Consider the following 14,895-nt stretch of genomic DNA (forward strand, 5'->3'; position numbering starts at 1 on the left):
AGCTGTGTTGATGCAGGAAAATGATGACACAATTGAAAGGTCAGTTGTTCATTTTTTAAAAGAAAATGTTTACATGTGATAGAATTGATATGGTCCAATGTTATATATATTTAGAATTAGCATCAAAGGTACAAAAAGAGTACTGAACTATGTATTATGTGGTTAGTGTTAAGATTTAGAGAAAAAGAAATGAAGCCATCGTTCCATAATGACGGTTCATTTTTTTTTTCTAAAGGAGGGGTAGTTGTTATGAAGTTGGGTAGGGTATTCATGAATTGAAAGACAGGAAGTTAGAATTTGTTGGTAAAAATGATCGTGGGGAAACGAGTGCTATAGTTCTTTTAAGAGCTTATGCTTTGTCTGTGCTTGCAAGTTCATAAATGTGGAATAGATGGACAGAAATCAAAATATTTTTTGTAGAACAATCAAGCAGCAAATTTTCCAGGTTTAATTTGGCCAATTAATTTAAACCAAACACCTAGATACAGAAAGCCAACTGAATTTAATTCTGATGGTATTGATAACCTGAAACCAATCATATTATAAGAATTTGATTATGTCATTACAGGTACATAAGATGAGGGCATTTAGAAGATCAGGGAGAACCATCCACTATCTGCCAAGAGTTAGCACCATTCAACTCTCAGAAAAAGCCCATCTAATTAATCATGGTATTAATAATGGTATTTTAGCTCAAAGTGCTCATTGAAGAAATTGTAGATATAAAACATCCCTGACAGCAGAAACAGTGGAACAAAGACATTTGTGAAGAGAGTGGAAAAGACAGAATATTTCTGAAGACGGAATAAGTGAACTTGGAGAGTTGTTCATTTATTAATTGCGTTTATTAAGTAGGTCTTGTGTTTATTTGAACAGTATTCCTAGAATTTAGACCAGTTAGGTCGTAGTTAGTAGTCTAAGGGGGGATTGTCAGTTTGTTAGTAGTTTTGTTAAAATGTTCATTGTTGGGTTATAGAAATAAATTGTTTCTTGTTACTTGTAAAATGAAGATCAGGGATTTTCTTTCTTCTAGTAGATTACAAGGGGAAAGGTGAGCTTGTCTGGGTGTTTCTAGTCTAATTATTGGAGGGGAACTCGTACTCCTGTCAGAACAGATTGGGGCTTGTGTTTTGGTTTAATTATCAGAGAGGTTCAGCCTCCATAACAGTAGCCAGTTGGTTGACCCATGTTGGCCTAAATGGTAGTGGGGAGCAAAGGAAAGGTGTCCTGTGAAGACAACGTCAGAGGACAGAAACCAAATTTGAGAAACAGGGCCTTATGGTGAGTAAATTCAGGAATACAACCATAACCATAATTTAGTTGCCATATAAATTAGGAAAGTAGATGTATAGCTGACAGACTGGACTAGGAATGAAGGGCATCAGTCACGGGTCACAGGAGCCTGGTCTGAGTAAGAAGCAGTTATACAACTGAGGCAAGATCATCTATGTTTCTATATGTGTGGAAGAGTGGCCATAGACTGCGGTCTGCAGTGCCCCTCATTTGGTAACCACCACCCTCCCCCTTTTCCTCTGCACCATTGAGGAGTCCCAGTCCTCAGGCATCAGTGGTGTTGCCTGCTCCTTGCAAGGGATGAAAATGCAGAGATCTGGCACCCCATACCAGTCAGTGGCTACTCTTCCTTACTGGTTGGTAGAAAGGGCAATGTTGAGTGGGTGCTGGGCATTTGATGAGCATTAGCCCTTCATCTTCACAGCGAGTAGAAAGCACAATGCCCGTGAAGTGTGGGAGGTTAAGGCGAGCGCACTTCACGCATGCGGTGGTGAGGGTGGCATGTCCATGTGCTATGGCTGTGCAGTGACTGGGTTAGGCTGCCTGACAGCCCTATGAGTGAGAGGTTGCGGAGGGCAGGGGATTGTTCATGCTTCTGTTCCTGCAAAACTATTCAATATTAAGCCAAATACAATTTATTCAAATATTACAGGGAAAAGAACTTAGAATAACAACTCTATTGGAAAACATAACAGAATAATAGATACATTAACTGTTACTAATTAACAGTTCCAATATGGTAACATCCCCTAGATACAGCTTTTGGCAAAATTTTGAAAATAGATTTGTCTCACAGGTAATGTAGCAGCAGAGCGGAACCCCAGCTTCTAGTTGTAACCAAGAGTGGGGAAAAATTAGCTTCTTATACTTCAAAACGCCAGCTGCTTCTGCTGAACCAAAAGGCTAAAACTAAACTAGAAATCCTGGTCTGTGGGAGCTGGTAACACCCAGCCAGACTGCTTCAATTGTCCCAACTTTCTTTTAAAAAACCAACACCTTACAAGCTGTTTGTTCCCACAGACTGCTCTGTGCTTCTCAGTCAATCTCTCTCTTAAAATAAACCAGGATAAAATACACCTCTTAAGGCCACAACATCATCACAGGAGTGACAGAAACACCAAATTCCATTTATATAGCACCTTTAAAGCCTCAAGAATGTAATCAAACAATGTTCTGAAATGAAGGGGCACTGGGGCAGGCAAAGAAACTCAGTTTCTCCTTAAGGTGGAATATCTTTTAGGGACGAAAGGAGAGAGGGGTGGAAAGTGGAGGGGTTTAGGGAGAGGATTTTAGAGCTTGGAATCCACATACTTAAAGACATAAGCCACCAACTGTGCAGTGATTAAAATCAGGGACACTCAAGGGACCAAAATCTGAAGGGCGTAGAGTTCCTGAAGTCTAGTCGGCCCTACAGATGGGGCGGAGGATTTGAAAAAGAGACTAAGGAATTTTGATGTCTTGTTGGATCAGAAGACAAAGTGGGTCAGCAAGCACAGAGTGAATGTGACAGAGAGAGTTAAAAGACACAGGGTTTTGGATGAACATGGAACTGAATAGGGCAGAAAATAGGAAGACATACAGGTTTGGAATGATCAGCTCTGGAGACAGCTCCGATGAGCTGAGACAGAGCCAGAGTTAGGTGATGTTGCAGAGGTACAAGGAGAGCAGTCATGGTGATGAAGGTAATATGTAGTCACCTTGGGTCAAACGCAACACTGACCCCAATTCAGGCAATGCAAAGTTACAGGGTCAGTGGGTAGAAAATTGTATCTGTGACTGAGAGGGTACCCAATTGCTCACCAGCTCCATAACTAATTTGGTCTCAAAAATCAGAAGTCCTATTCCAAATTTTCCAGTTAACTGTAGGGAAGAATCAATATGTTAATAAACTTACGTTTCCTAATGAATATGTAAATAGCAATTGTGATTTTTTAAAAATTCATTCATGGGATATGAGCATCACACTGGCCAGACCAGCATTTATTGCCCATCTTTAATTGCCTAGAGGGCAGTTAAGAGTCAAACGCATTTATGTGGGTCCAGAGTCGCATGTAGGCCAGACTAGGTAAGGATGGCAGTTTTCTTCCCTAAAGGACATGGGTGAACCAGATGAGACTTTCCCTTCTGACTATCATTTCATGGTTGTCATTAGACTCTTAATTCCAGATTTTTACTGATTTAAACCCAGGTTCCCACAACATTACCTGTTTCTCTGGATTGGGGGAGGTGATGTATTTTGTTCAGAAGAACAAAAATACCACTTTCTCTTTGAAGTTAAAATGGGAGTACAAAGGGAACTAAAGCTATGTTTTCACAAACAATTGGAAGTGACTGTAATTGAAAGGCAGATGGACCAAGCATCGGTTGGGTCACACTTGCAATATTGTGCATAGTTCTCGCCGTCATGGAAGTAGTGGGCAATATGCAAATAAAGGATTCACAAGCATCATACCATCGAAAGCCTTATCAGGAAAGGCTGAACAGGCTGGGATTCTTCATCACTAGAATAGATAAAGGTGAAGAGAGGCCTGTTAGAGGCCCCTGTAATGGATTTAGCATTCTCTCTCCTGCCAAAATATATCTGTTCCCACTTGCCTCTGTTGAATGTTATCCACCTATCCCATCAGCTTGTCCAAATCCACTTGTTTATTGCTATTTACCTCACAGTTTATCTACCTTCAATCTTCATTAACAGCAAATTTTGAAATAGTGCTATGCCACTCACAAACTTAGAAGTCACGTGACATCAGGTTATAGTCTAGCAGGTTTACTCGGGATCACAAAAATATTTGGAGTGCAGTGCACCTAACGAAGGGGCTGCGGTCCCCAGGCTTGTGTGATTCCAAATAAACGTGTTAGACTCTATCCTGGTGTTGTGTGACTTCTGAATTTGTTCACCCCAACCCAACACTGGCAAATCCTCATCATGACTCACAAACTTAAATTATGAATATTTACTGAAAACAATTCTGGTGCCAGACTGGAACTGTGAGAAACTTTACTGTGAGTCATCCTTAGTCTATAACACAGCCTTAACCAATCTTGTGCCCTTGGTCCAATTGTCTACTTCATCCAAGAGACTTCAATTTTGCAAAGTGTTCTCTTATGTGACACTTTACCAAAACACATTTAAAGGCTCATATGCTCAAAAAATATCTCCATTCCCCACATCTAACTGCACTCCCAAACATCCAGCCTCTCTGTTACTTCTTCGAAGATCTCAGTCAAGTTAGTAAAAATGATATTCCCTGATCTTTGGCCTTCTGCTTGTGGCAATCAATTTTATTAAAGATCATTTTTCTTGAAGCTTAATTTAGGACAGGGATAAGGAAATTTTCTCTCTCTCTCTCTCCTTTAGGGGACCATGTATCTGTGGAAGAGCGATGGAGACATGTTTGTTGATACCCTTCAACTCACTTTATCAAAGATGTTTTCAGGAAAGTATTGCTCAGGGTCCAATCAGATTGGCCATGATCTTATTAAATGGCAGAGTAGGCTTCAGGGGCTGAATGGCCTACTCCCATTTGCCTGTTTGAATGTAGGTAACAACTTCCCCATTGCCAAAATTAAACTGACGGGCCAGGAGTATTTTTCTAGCCTTTCTTGAACAAGAGGTTAATGTTTGTAAGTCTCCAGGCCTCTGGCACCTGTACCTAGGGAGGATTGGAAGACTGTGGGCAGAAGCTTCATAGAATCCCTACAGCGTGAAAGCAAGCCCTCTGAAAAACACCTCAATCAGGCCCACCCTATCCCTTTAACCCTGCATTCCCCATGGCTAATCCACCTCTCCTGCACATCCCTGGACACTATGGGCAATTTCCCATGGCCAACCCACCTTAACCTGCACATCTTTGGACTGTGGGAGGAAACCGAGGCAGAAACAGGGAGTACATGCAAACTCCACACCAACAGTCGCCCGAGGGTGGAATCGAACCCAGGTCCCTGGTGCTGTGAGGCAGCAATACCTCACCTATTTCTAGCCTTACTACCTCAGCAACCAAGGATGCATCACAGCTTGGAATGGGTGATTTGTTAAAGTGCTACCAATCTTTCTGGTACCTCTGTTTGATCATTATGTCAGCCAGTATCCCAACAAAATTCCTCCCTTATTTCAGCTTCAGTATGAAGGAGGTATTGACATTTTGAAGATGGTCAAGGGCATATGTAGACATATTCTGGTCCAGGACAGCCCTGGCTACATGGATGAAAGCAAAAAATGAGGATATTGGCCTGAACGATTAACTTTGCTTTCTCTGCACAGATGCTGCCAGGCCCATTGATTTTCTTTAGCAATGTCCATCCTAGTGTGTTAAATCTCTGAGTTCAAACCCCCCACAGTCAATATTTGCATTCAATTAATATATCTGGAATGTGAAGTCCAAAGAATTGGGACCAAAATGGTAATCAGTGTTTGGGGATGAAAAACAAATCTGTATTGAGAGAGAGGAAGTACACATGTTTTTGTAAGGTTTAGGGGTAAATAAAATCCTAAGCCCAGCTGAAATGTGTCCCAGGCTATTGTGGAAGGGAAGCAAAGAGATGGCAGGGGTTGTGACGCTAATTATTGAATTCTCTCAGGCCACAGGAGGGGCGCCTAAGGATTAGAGAACAGCTAATATAGTACTATTATTCAAGGAGGGTGATTAAGATAGTCCAGGAAACAGCCAATGAACCTTCCATCAATGGTAGAGAAACTATTGGAAAACAAAATCTGAGTGACATATTTTGGAAAGGCAAGAATAGTTGGCATGGCTTTGTAAGGATGAGGCTATGTTTAACAAACTTGATTGAATTTTTTGACGAAGTAATTAAGTACGTCGATGAGGATAGTGCAGTTGATCTAATCCACATGAACTTCTGTAAGGGTTTTGACAAGGGTCTTGCATAGGCAGACAGGCTAAGGAGCTAAGAGCCTATGGGATCTAGGACATATTGGCAAACTGGATCCAAAAACAGTTTTGTGGCACAGAGCAAACAGTGATGGACAAATGATGTTTTTATGACTGGAATCTGTGTGCAGTAGCAAGCACAGGGTTTGGTGCTAAGTCCTTTACTGTTTGTTGTGTATATTAGCAATCAAGATAGGATTGTAGTGGCATCATCAGTAAGCTCCCCAGACGGCCTGAAAATTGGTGGCGTGTTAGGTAGCAAGGGGAAAACCCTTAGACTACAGGACAATATAGATGGGCTGGTTAGTTGCACTGAGCAGTGCCAAATAGAATTTAATCCTGAAGAACATGAGGTACGTATTGAATGGTAGAGGTACAGAGGAGCAGAGGGACCATGGTGTCCAGGTCCATATATCCATGAAGGCAGTTGGACAGGTAGATAAAGTTGTTAAGAAGGCATCTGGATAACGGCTTTGAATACAAGAGGTTATTACGAAGCTGTCAGTAATGTTGGTTAAGTCAGAGCTGGAGTACTGTGTGCAGTCTGGTCACCACACTACAGGAAGGATATGATTGCACTAGAGAAGGTGCAGAGGAGATACATCAGGATCTTGCCTGGGATGGAGTGATTCAGTTGTGAGGAGACATTAGATAGACTGGGGTTGTATTTTTTCGTGCGACCTGATTGAGATGTATGACATTTGAGACTGCATTGACAGGGTAGGCAGGGATGAAATATTCCCCTTAGTAGAGAGCTCAATAACCAGGGGCACAGGTTTAAGGTAAGGAACAGAAGGTTTAATGAGGAATGGAAGAAATATTTTGTCACCCTGAGGGTGGTGGGTATCTGGAGCTCGCTACTTAAAAGGGCAGTGGAGGCAGGAACTCTAAAAACATTTTTAAGGAGAGATGAGTAAGATATAAAAGGGACCTAATGGGCATCTTTTTCACCAGAGGGTGGTGTGTTTATGGAATGAGCTGCCAGAGAAATGGTGGGCACTAGTCCAATTACAACATTTAAAAAGGCATGTAGATATGTACATGGATAGGAAGGGTTTAGAGGAATTTGGGCAAGATACTGGCAAATAGGACTAATTTAGGATATAGGGTTGGCATGGACAAGTTGGACTGAAGGATCTGTTTCCATATTGTGCATCTCTATGGCTCTATTTAAAAATATTTAGTGAACAATTGAAAGAACATAGCATACAAAGTGATGGGCCAAGCGCTGGAAAATGAGATTAGAACTGATGTTTGTTTGATTGGTGTGGACATGATGGGCTGAAGGGCCCCTTTTTGTGCTGTAAAAGCTCCATGATTCTGCATCTAAAGCCATTATCTGTCGCAATAAAAATCCGCCTGGTTCACCAATGACTTTTAGGGAAATAAATCTCCCCTAGTAATCCAGTCTGACCTACATGTGACTCCAGACTCCAGCAACGTGGTTGATTCTTAGCTGTTCTCTGGAATGTCTGAGCAAAACTCACATCTACATCAAAACTCTGCCTACCCTGATAAAAGGAATTCACCGGGGTGGAGCCCCTGGCATCAGCCAAGGCAGCAGAAGCAATGGCGAATGCCACAACTGGGGAGAGCTGTCTCACAGGCTAATCAAGCAACTGCCCAACATGGTGATACTCACAGAATCATACCTTACAATGTCCCAGAAACCACCATCACCGTCCCTGGATATGTCCTGTCCCACCGGCAGGACAGACCCAGCAGACGTGGTGCCATAGTGATATACAGTCAAGAGGGGTGGGGGGGGTGGTGTGGGTGGTGGAGTTGCGCTTGGAGACCTCACAATTGACATCAGGTTAAACATGGGCAAGGAAACCTCCTGCTGATCACCACCTATTGCCCTCCCTCTGCTGATGAATCAGTACTCCTCCATGTTGAACAACACTTAGAGGAAGCATTGAGGATGGCGAGGGCACAAAACGTACTCTGGGTGGGGGATTTCAATGCCCACCACCAAGATTGGCTCGGCAGCAGCTCTACTGATCGAACTGGTTGGGTCCTACAAGACATAGCCGCTAGACTGGGTTTGCAGCAGGTGGTGAGGGAGCCAACAAGAGGAAAGAACATACTTGATCTCATCCTTACCAATCTGCCAGTTACAGTCCATGACAGTATCAATAAGAGGGACCATCACACAGAGACCTTGTGGAGACAAAGACCCACTCTCACATTGAGAATAACCTCCATCATATTGTGTGGCACTATCACTGTGCTCAATGGGGCAGACTTCAAACAGATCCAGCAACTCAAGACTGGTCATCCATGAGGTGCTGTGGACCATCAACAGCAGCAGGATTGTACTTCAGCACAATCTGTAATCTCATGGCCTGACATATCCCCCGCTCAACCATTACCATCAAACCAAGGGATCATCCCTGGTTCAATGGAGAGTGTAGAAGGGAATGCCAGGAGCAGCGCCAGGCATACCTGAAGATAAGGTCTCAATGTAGTGATCTACCAAACAGGATGACTTTCATGCCAAACAGCATAAGTGGCTACCATCCCACAACCAGTGGATCAGATCTAAACTCTGCAGTCCTGCCGTATCCAGTCATGAATGGTGTTGGACAGATCAAACAATTCACTGGGGTGGAGGCTTCACAAATATCCCCATCCTCAATGATGGAAAAGCCCAGCACATCAATGCAAAATTTGAGGCTGAAGCATTTGCAATAATCCAGTGCGACTGGATGATCTACTTTCACTTCCTCCAGTGATTCCCAACATCACAGGTACCAGTCCGCAGCCAATTCGATTTACTTCACGAGATATATAAAAAAAGTTGGAGGCACTGGATAGTGCAAAGTTTTTTTTTATTCAGTTGTGGGATGTGAGCATCGCTGGCTGGGCCAGAATTTATTGCCCACCCCTAGTTGCCCTTGAGAAGGTGGTGGTGAACTGCCTTCTTGACCCACTGTAGTCCTCCTGCAGTGGGTTGACCCACAATGCCCTTAAGAGAGGGAATTCCAAGATTTTGACCCAGCGACTATGAGGGAGCAATGACATATTTCCAAGTCAGGATGGTGAGTGGCTTGGAAGGGAATTTGGAGGGAGTGGTGTTCCCATCTGTCTGCTGCCCCTGTCCTTCTAGATGGAAGTGGTTGTGGGTTTGGTAGGTGCTGTCTGAGGATCTTTGGTGAATTTATGGGCCTAACAACTACCTGATTGATGCATCTGCCCACCTACTTTCATTGACTAGTGTACAAAGACATCCAGATCCCTTTGTACATCCACATCTCTCAATATTTTACCATTTAAACAATAATAGACCTGTACACAATACTCCAAATGCGGCCTAACTGAAGTTCTATACAGCTGCTACAAGCATTGCCAATTTTTATACCGTGTGCCCAGAATGATGAAGGCAAACGTGCCTTATACCTTCTTTACCACCAATTCCACTTCTGTTGCCAGTTCCAAGAAACTGTGGACCTGTATACCTAGATCCCTCGTCTGTTGATGAAACTGAAGATTTAGCCATATATTGTCTACTTTCCCCTGATATTAGATCTTCCAAAAGTGCATCACCTCACATTTTTTCAGATTAAATTCCACCTGCCATTTCTCGGCCCAAGTCTCCAGCCTCTCTATATCCTGTTATATCCTCTGACAATCCTCTTCACCATCCACAACTCCCCCAATCGCAAATGTACTAATCGTTATCGTTCTCAATTTTTCACATTCCCAATTGACACGGCGCCTCCATGGAGTGAGTGGGCTCACATCTCCACCCTCCTTTAAGGGAAAAAGAGTCATGCTCCATGTTCTAATCTCCTCTGTCCCCCCCCCCCTCTCCTGCTCTACTAGTGAGGAATGTTTCTCTCTCTCTCTGTTTAACCTTGGGAATGTTTGGTGGATTCCAGTTTCTACTCCCACATTATCCCACGGTTTTAGTATGGTTTTCCTTCTATTGTCTCTGTGATCCCTTTGCTAGCTTGGCGTTGTGTCATTCAAGCAATTATGTCATGTCACCTCCCCCTCCCCCACCCAAAATATCCATGTGTGCCCTTCCATTAATTAATCTTGGAATGATTTGCTTCATTTCAGCCATTGATTGCAACTGATACTTTGTGCGCTGTGTCTGAAATAATGAGTGGGACAGTGGTCTGGCAGTTATTGTTAAACCCCTGGTGCCAGTTAATCTGTTCAGAGGTCAGGTTCATAGGAAGGTTATTGAAATGATCCTTTTCAGCAGCTTACGGTGATGTTTTATCCAATTACTCTAACCCACATCCTACAAAGGATTGGCATTTATTGAATGTCATTTACCACAACAATTCGTCTGCTTCAATCTATTCCACCTTACCTGGTTTCCTTTTCTCTTCTTCAGTCTCTTCTTGTTCAGCTTTTTGCAAGCATACAATTTCCCTGTGGCCTTCATCTGACAAGCAGACACCTCGCCAAACCCTCCCTTCCCCAAGACCCGAAACTCCAGGAACCAGTCCTCCCCAATGGGTTGAGCCTCCAGCCACTTCCACTGCAAGAACCTCATGAAATACATGCTCTCCTTGTAATGCTCGAAGGGACTGTCCTCCTTTAAGAATTTCATGGTGGCCTCTTTGCACTCCCTGAAGAGATCCTCTCTGACATTCTCACAGTCCTCTTTCACTCTCAAGATGCTCTTTTCTTCCAAATAACTGCAGAAGAGCTCAGTCCCCGACTCCAAGAACTTGCTGATAATGTTTCGAGCTTTCTCGAGAAGACCTTCATCTTCTGCTGTGTCGTACACTTCAATAGCCTTCCAGAGTTCATTGGCCGGTTTGTACTCTGCCACTGAGTCTAAGTATTGCTGGAATAGCTTCTTCCCAATGGGCTGCTTGACACAGATGCTATCGAAGGCCAAGTCAATCTGCTCCTTCAGCGTTTCGCTCTGGGTGATGTGAGGGAGCTTCAGCTTGGCTCGATATTTCTTATCCCTGGTCATCTGCAGGTTGGCGGATCCATCGAAACTGCCCCGAGCTGAGATGTACGCGGAGTTGGCCACCACTGTCTGCAGACTCCCCAAATCCATCCTGATGTCTTTGGTTGCTAATTCACTTCAACCAGAGCAAAACCATGTGAGAGATAGAGAGGAGGGGGCGGTGGGGCTCAAAAAATGCACAGCAGGATCCCAACACTCTGGGGCCCTACAACATGCTCAACAACAGAGCAAACAAAAGGAACTGAGGAGAGGGGCTCAGTGTCTGTGCTGCTGACATGACTGACCCAGCCAGGGGTATGAAAGAATGGTGTGTCTTACACTTTCTCCGGTCTCTTTATCTTAATCCCATCCAATGCTTGTCTGTCTTTATTATAGAGGGCAGGTAGCAGCAATCAAAATAATCCTGAGTCAACATCTTAAATAAATATTTGATCCACTTATAAGTAATTCCACGTCAAGTAATTCCTCTCTTCCGCTGAAACGTCTATGTGTTTCTTTTTATATCTATCACTCTCGAATATTATAACTGTGTCACAGTAATTACCAACCACTCTTGACTATCATAACTGTGTCACACTAATTACCTCTCACTGTCTAATATTTTAAGAGTGGCACACTTAATTATCTATTACTTATTAATATTATAACTGTGTCACACTAATTATCCACTACTCTCGAATATTATAACTATGTCACACTAATTATCTATTACTCTTGAATATTATAACTATAACAGTATTTATCTATCACTCTCGAACATTATAACTGTCAGGCTACTATTGTTGTTGTATTAATGTCATGATTGTATCCCTTTCTAATATTAAGAGTCTCTAATATTGAAAGATACCACTCTCAATTGTTATCCCTGTGTCACTCTCCAATGTTACAACTATCATTCTCTAATACTATTACTTTATAACTCTCTAACATTATAAAGGAATTACTCTCTAAAGTTATCTTCGTAGCAATCTCTAATATTCTACTCAGTTTAATCCCACTCTTTCCCACATTCTCGCAATCCTTAATATCCCACCCAGTCTAATCCCACTTTCTCTTCACTCTGTCTCATTATAACTGGCACAGTATTTATCTATTACTCACTAATATTATGACTGTCACCTTATTTATCTTTCACTGTAGAATATTATAACTATAATATATATATAAACTGTCCTATAATAATATTATTATCACACTGATTATCCATCACTCTAACATTATAACAACGACACAAAATTATCTCGCTCTTTCTAATGTTATAATTGAGTCGAGCTAATTATCTATCACCCTCTAACATTACAACTGTCCCTCCCTATTGTAACTGTGTCACACTGATAGTATAGCTGTTGTGCTCTAATATTATATTGTAACTATCACTCTCTAATATTATAACTGTCACTCTCTGAATTAAAACTGTACTACTCTAATGGTATAGCTATTTCTCTCTAATATTGTAACTGTCACTCTGTAATATTGTGCCACATTGATAGTTTAGTGTCTCCCTCCAATATTGTAACTGTTACTCTCTAATACTACATTGCACTGTTGTGTCAGTTTTATATTATAATGGTGTCATTCTCAGTAACAAGTGTTATACTCTAATGTTAGAATTACACCACTCTTAAATGTTATCCCTGAATCACTCCTAAATATTACACCTGTTTTACTCTCTAACATTTTTACTCTAATACTGTTCAGTAGTATAATTGCATCACTATTAAATCACTTTCTAATATTAAGACTGTCTAATATTGAAAGTCACTTGTTATCCCTGTATCACTCTTCAATGTTACAGCTATTATTCTCTAATACTATTGCTGTATAACTCTTTAACATTATAAAGGAATTACTCTCTAAAGTTATCTTTGTAGCATTCTCCATATTCCCATTCATTCCCATACCCCTTAATATCCCACCAAGTCTAATTCCACTTCCTCCTCACTCCTCACACCCTTTAATATCTCACCCAGTCTAATCCTACAATTACACTAATTCAGTGTATTGCCCATTGTTATGAAGTAATATTTCTTTGGATTTGATCCAAGGCACATTTTGCAATGCATTTCTGACTTACTGCAGGCCAGAGCTGAACTGTTTCAACTACGTTGAAGTGAAATGAAATCCTGGGTTCCAGGAAGAAGTGCTGCATATCTTCAATATTTACTTTTATTGTAAAATTTAGAAGGACAGAGTAAGATGAGTAGAGTCTAAAATATAAGAAAGGACTGGTGTGGAAAGATCTAGGCTGGGAAATAGCCTATGTGAGAATGAACTAGTGTGAGAATAAATAAGTGTAGGAATTAGATAACATTTTAATATTCATTCAGGGGATGTACATGGGCCAGCATTTTTTTGCCCATCCCTAACCGCGCTTGAGAAGATAGCACTGATCTGCCGTCTTGAACCAATACAGTCGACATGGCATGGAGACCTCTGCAGTTCCATTTAACAACACTGAAGGAAGGTGATATATTTCCAAGTCAGGATGATGAGAGACATGGAAGGGACCTTACAGGTGTTCCCACCTATTTATTGCCCTACTCTTTCTGGACGGTAGTGGTTATGGGCTTGAAAGGTGCTGCCAGAGGACTCATAGAGTCACAGTATGGAAACAGGCTCTTCGGCCCAACTTACCCATGCTGCCAGTTTTCACAGTTAAACTAGTCCCATTTGTGCAGCTGTTCTCAAATAATGATGCAACATGGGCCACCCTCCAACCTTTGGGCATTTTACCTATGGCTGTCAATGATACAACTATCTCCACTAAGGGCTCTGTAATTTCCTCCCTAGCTTCCCGCAAAGTCCCGGGACACACTTCATCTGGTCCCGGGATCTTATGCACCTTAATGCGTATTAAGACTTCCATCATCTCCTCTTCTGTAATGTGTCTCTTTAAGACATTGCTATTTATTTCTCCAGGTTCTCAGCATCTATGGCCTTCTCCATGGTAAATCCTGACAAGAAATATTCTTTAGGATCTCACCTATCACTTGTGGCTCTGCACATAGATAACACTGTTGCACTTGGAGCATTGTGTACAGTTTTGGTCACTCTGTTATAAGACATAGTTAAACTAGAAAGTGTGGAAGGAAGATTTACTAGGATGTTGCGAGGACTAGTAGATCTGAGTTACAGGGAGAGGCTGGCCAGGACAGGACTTCATTCCTTGGAACAAAGGAGAACGAGGGGTGACCTTATTGAGGTGTATAAAATCATGAGGGGCATAGATAGTTTGAAGGCATGTAGTCTTTTTCCCAGGGAAGGGAATTGAAAATCAGAGGGCTGGGTTTAAGGTGAGGGGATAGATTTAAGAAGGACCAAGGAGCAACTTCTTCACACAGAGAGTGGTGCATATGTGGAATGGGCTGGCAGACAAAGTGGGTGAGGCAGGAACAAAAGCAACATTTAAAAAGCATTTGGATCGATATATGGATCAGGAGCATTTAGAGGGATATGGACCAAATGTGGACAATTGGAACTAGCTGAGTGTGCAGCATGGACCAGTTTGGGCCAAAGGGGCTGTTTCCATGCTGCATTACTCTATGACTCAATTTCCCGCTGCCTACTCTGTGTGTGTGTGTGTGTGTGTGTGTGTGTGTGTGTGTGTGTGTGTCGGGGGGGTGTGGGTGCTATAGTACAATCAGAGTCATCTCCTCCTTTTTACTTCTCAGTTCTACACACACAGACTCAGTGGACAAACACTCAAGAATGTCATCTGTCAGTACAGCCATGATGTTCTCCCTAATCAAAAATGCAATTCTCCCTCCTCTC

General features: G+C 42.2%; 1 protein-coding gene across 1 annotated transcript in view; it reads right to left on the reverse strand.

Annotated features, from left to right (window-relative positions):
• The window catches only part of grk1a (G protein-coupled receptor kinase 1 a), a 51,825-nt gene extending 40,375 nt beyond the window's left edge, over positions 1 to 11,450 (reverse strand). The window contains exon 1 of the mRNA XM_048540187.2: positions 10,510 to 11,450. Within this exon, the coding sequence (XP_048396144.1) occupies positions 10,510 to 11,214 (705 nt within the window). The 5' untranslated portion in view covers positions 11,215 to 11,450. The remainder of the gene's footprint in view (positions 1 to 10,509) is intronic.
• Positions 11,451 to 14,895: the final 3,445 nt, after the last annotated feature.

Source organism: Stegostoma tigrinum, chromosome 12 (assembly GCF_030684315.1).
Source record: "Stegostoma tigrinum isolate sSteTig4 chromosome 12, sSteTig4.hap1, whole genome shotgun sequence".
Taxonomy (NCBI): Eukaryota; Metazoa; Chordata; class Chondrichthyes; order Orectolobiformes; family Stegostomatidae; genus Stegostoma; species Stegostoma tigrinum.